Genomic DNA, 1,762 nt, shown 5'->3' with positions numbered 1-1,762 from the left:
CCCAGACCAGGGCACGAACCCGTGTCCCCTGCGTCGGCAGGCGGACTTTCAACCACTGCACCACCAGGGAAGCCCAACATTTCCTTTTGAGGAACATTCAGTTTCTCCAAGGTGCCAAATGAATGAGGTATCAAATGCATGAGACTGAATTTGTGCTGAAGGCAACAGACTGAAGGGATGCCTAGAGTTGGTTGTGGTTGTGGAAGTGTATTTGAGTTAAAAAGTCATATATTTAGGAGTTTTAGAGAAAAACTGTTCACCCCTGTTATCTCCCTCACACCAGCTGCTCCTTCCAGTTACCCTAGTAAGTAAGTTACCATTCTTTATTATTACTCTGCCATCACTTTTTTCCCTGGTATGTGAAAATCTTTGAAACTGGGTAATTATTGAGAAAGTTAGGTTTTAGACTGTTTGTTCAAATTTGTGTTTTGTGTTAGTTTTTTACTTATTTGTTTTAAAGATAAACCAAAAGGTCTTCAGCTCTGTTTTCTTTTTCAATTTTAGATAAGCTCTTGCCCGGTGATGACGGAGCCCTTCGGTTACACCTGATACATTATTGTGAAGCATGTACAGCACCCAAAATGCCAGAGTTCATTCTGTATGCTTTTCACAGTGCCTACCAGAAACTCCCATGGAGGGACCTGCATCCTGACCAGATGCTCATGGAGGCCTTCTTCAAGGTAAGCCCTTCATTCTCTGTGTCACAGCCTGGCTTCTTGGGAGCAACCTGTTCACTGTGGGTTTCAGGCCCAGTTGCAGTGGGTGACAGTGTGGACCCTGCACGAATTCTGTATCGCCCAGACGGTGCTTGTGTAAAGCAGCATCCTATGGACATCATTTCACTGTGTCGGTAGATGACTGGACAGCATTTACAGGACCATTTTTAAAGCCCAGAGAAAGATTTTTGTCTGTAATATGACAGTCATCCCCTAGACTTCAGTGATATTGTCATATGAATACATAGTTTAATCACTTTGTCACACTCAATCTTGGCGTTTCTGTGAATGCGTGTTTTTCTAGGATAGTATCATTAAAACTGTTAATGTTAATGTCTTGTTAAATGTTCTATTTAAGTAGAATGTAAATTGGTACTCAAACCATTAGTTTCTTTAAGCAGTTATGTAAGGGGATATTAGGTTGTAGGAGACAGAAGTACATTGTAACAACCAGTAATGCATCATAATCATATAAAAGACCTGAAATGGCCTGGAAGAAGTCCCAGTAAATGTGCGGGAGTTTTTGCAGTAGAAGCAATAGTTACAGAAAACAGGTACAGTAGTGTCACTTGCATACCAGTCAGGCATTTCTGTTGTTCTTAAGTTTTTGTTTTAAAAAACCCTTTAACCTTGTCTTAGCTTTTTATGATCATTTCAGTTTATTTGTTCATAGTCACCAGTTCATTTGTGTTTACTCATAACCTAATTCACATTTATTATTGAGACACTTGTAAGTGCTTTTTAAAAAAAAAATTTATTATTTATTTGTTTATTTTTGGCTGCGTTGGGTCTTTGTTGCTCTGTGCGGGCTTTCTCCAGTTGCTGCGAGCAGGGCCTACTCTTCATTGTGGTGCGTGGGCTTCTCATTGCAGTGGCTTCTCTTGTTGCAGAGCACGGGCTCTAGGCGCGCGGGCTTCAGTAGTTGTGGCACGTGGACTCTAGAGCACAGGCTCAGTAGTTGTGGTGCACGGGCTTAGTTGCTCCGCGGCATGTGGGATCTTCCTGGACCAGGGCTCTAACCTGTGTCTCCTGCATTAGCAGGTGGA

At 42.1% G+C, this 1,762-nt stretch overlaps 1 protein-coding gene across 1 annotated transcript in view; it reads left to right on the top strand.

The window, feature by feature from the left end:
* Positions 1-1,762, top strand: part of EPG5 (ectopic P-granules 5 autophagy tethering factor) — a 161,641-nt gene that overhangs the window by 139,511 nt on the left and 20,368 nt on the right. Inside the window, exon 36 of the mRNA XM_024132235.3 lies at positions 505-680. Coding sequence (XP_023988003.1) covers positions 505-680 — 176 coding nt within the window. The remainder of the gene's footprint in view (positions 1-504; positions 681-1,762) is intronic.

Source organism: Physeter macrocephalus, chromosome 19 (genome assembly GCF_002837175.3).
Source record: "Physeter macrocephalus isolate SW-GA chromosome 19, ASM283717v5, whole genome shotgun sequence".
NCBI classification, from domain to species: Eukaryota; Metazoa; Chordata; class Mammalia; order Artiodactyla; family Physeteridae; genus Physeter; species Physeter macrocephalus.
This window is presented reverse-complemented; position numbering and strand designations above follow the sequence as displayed.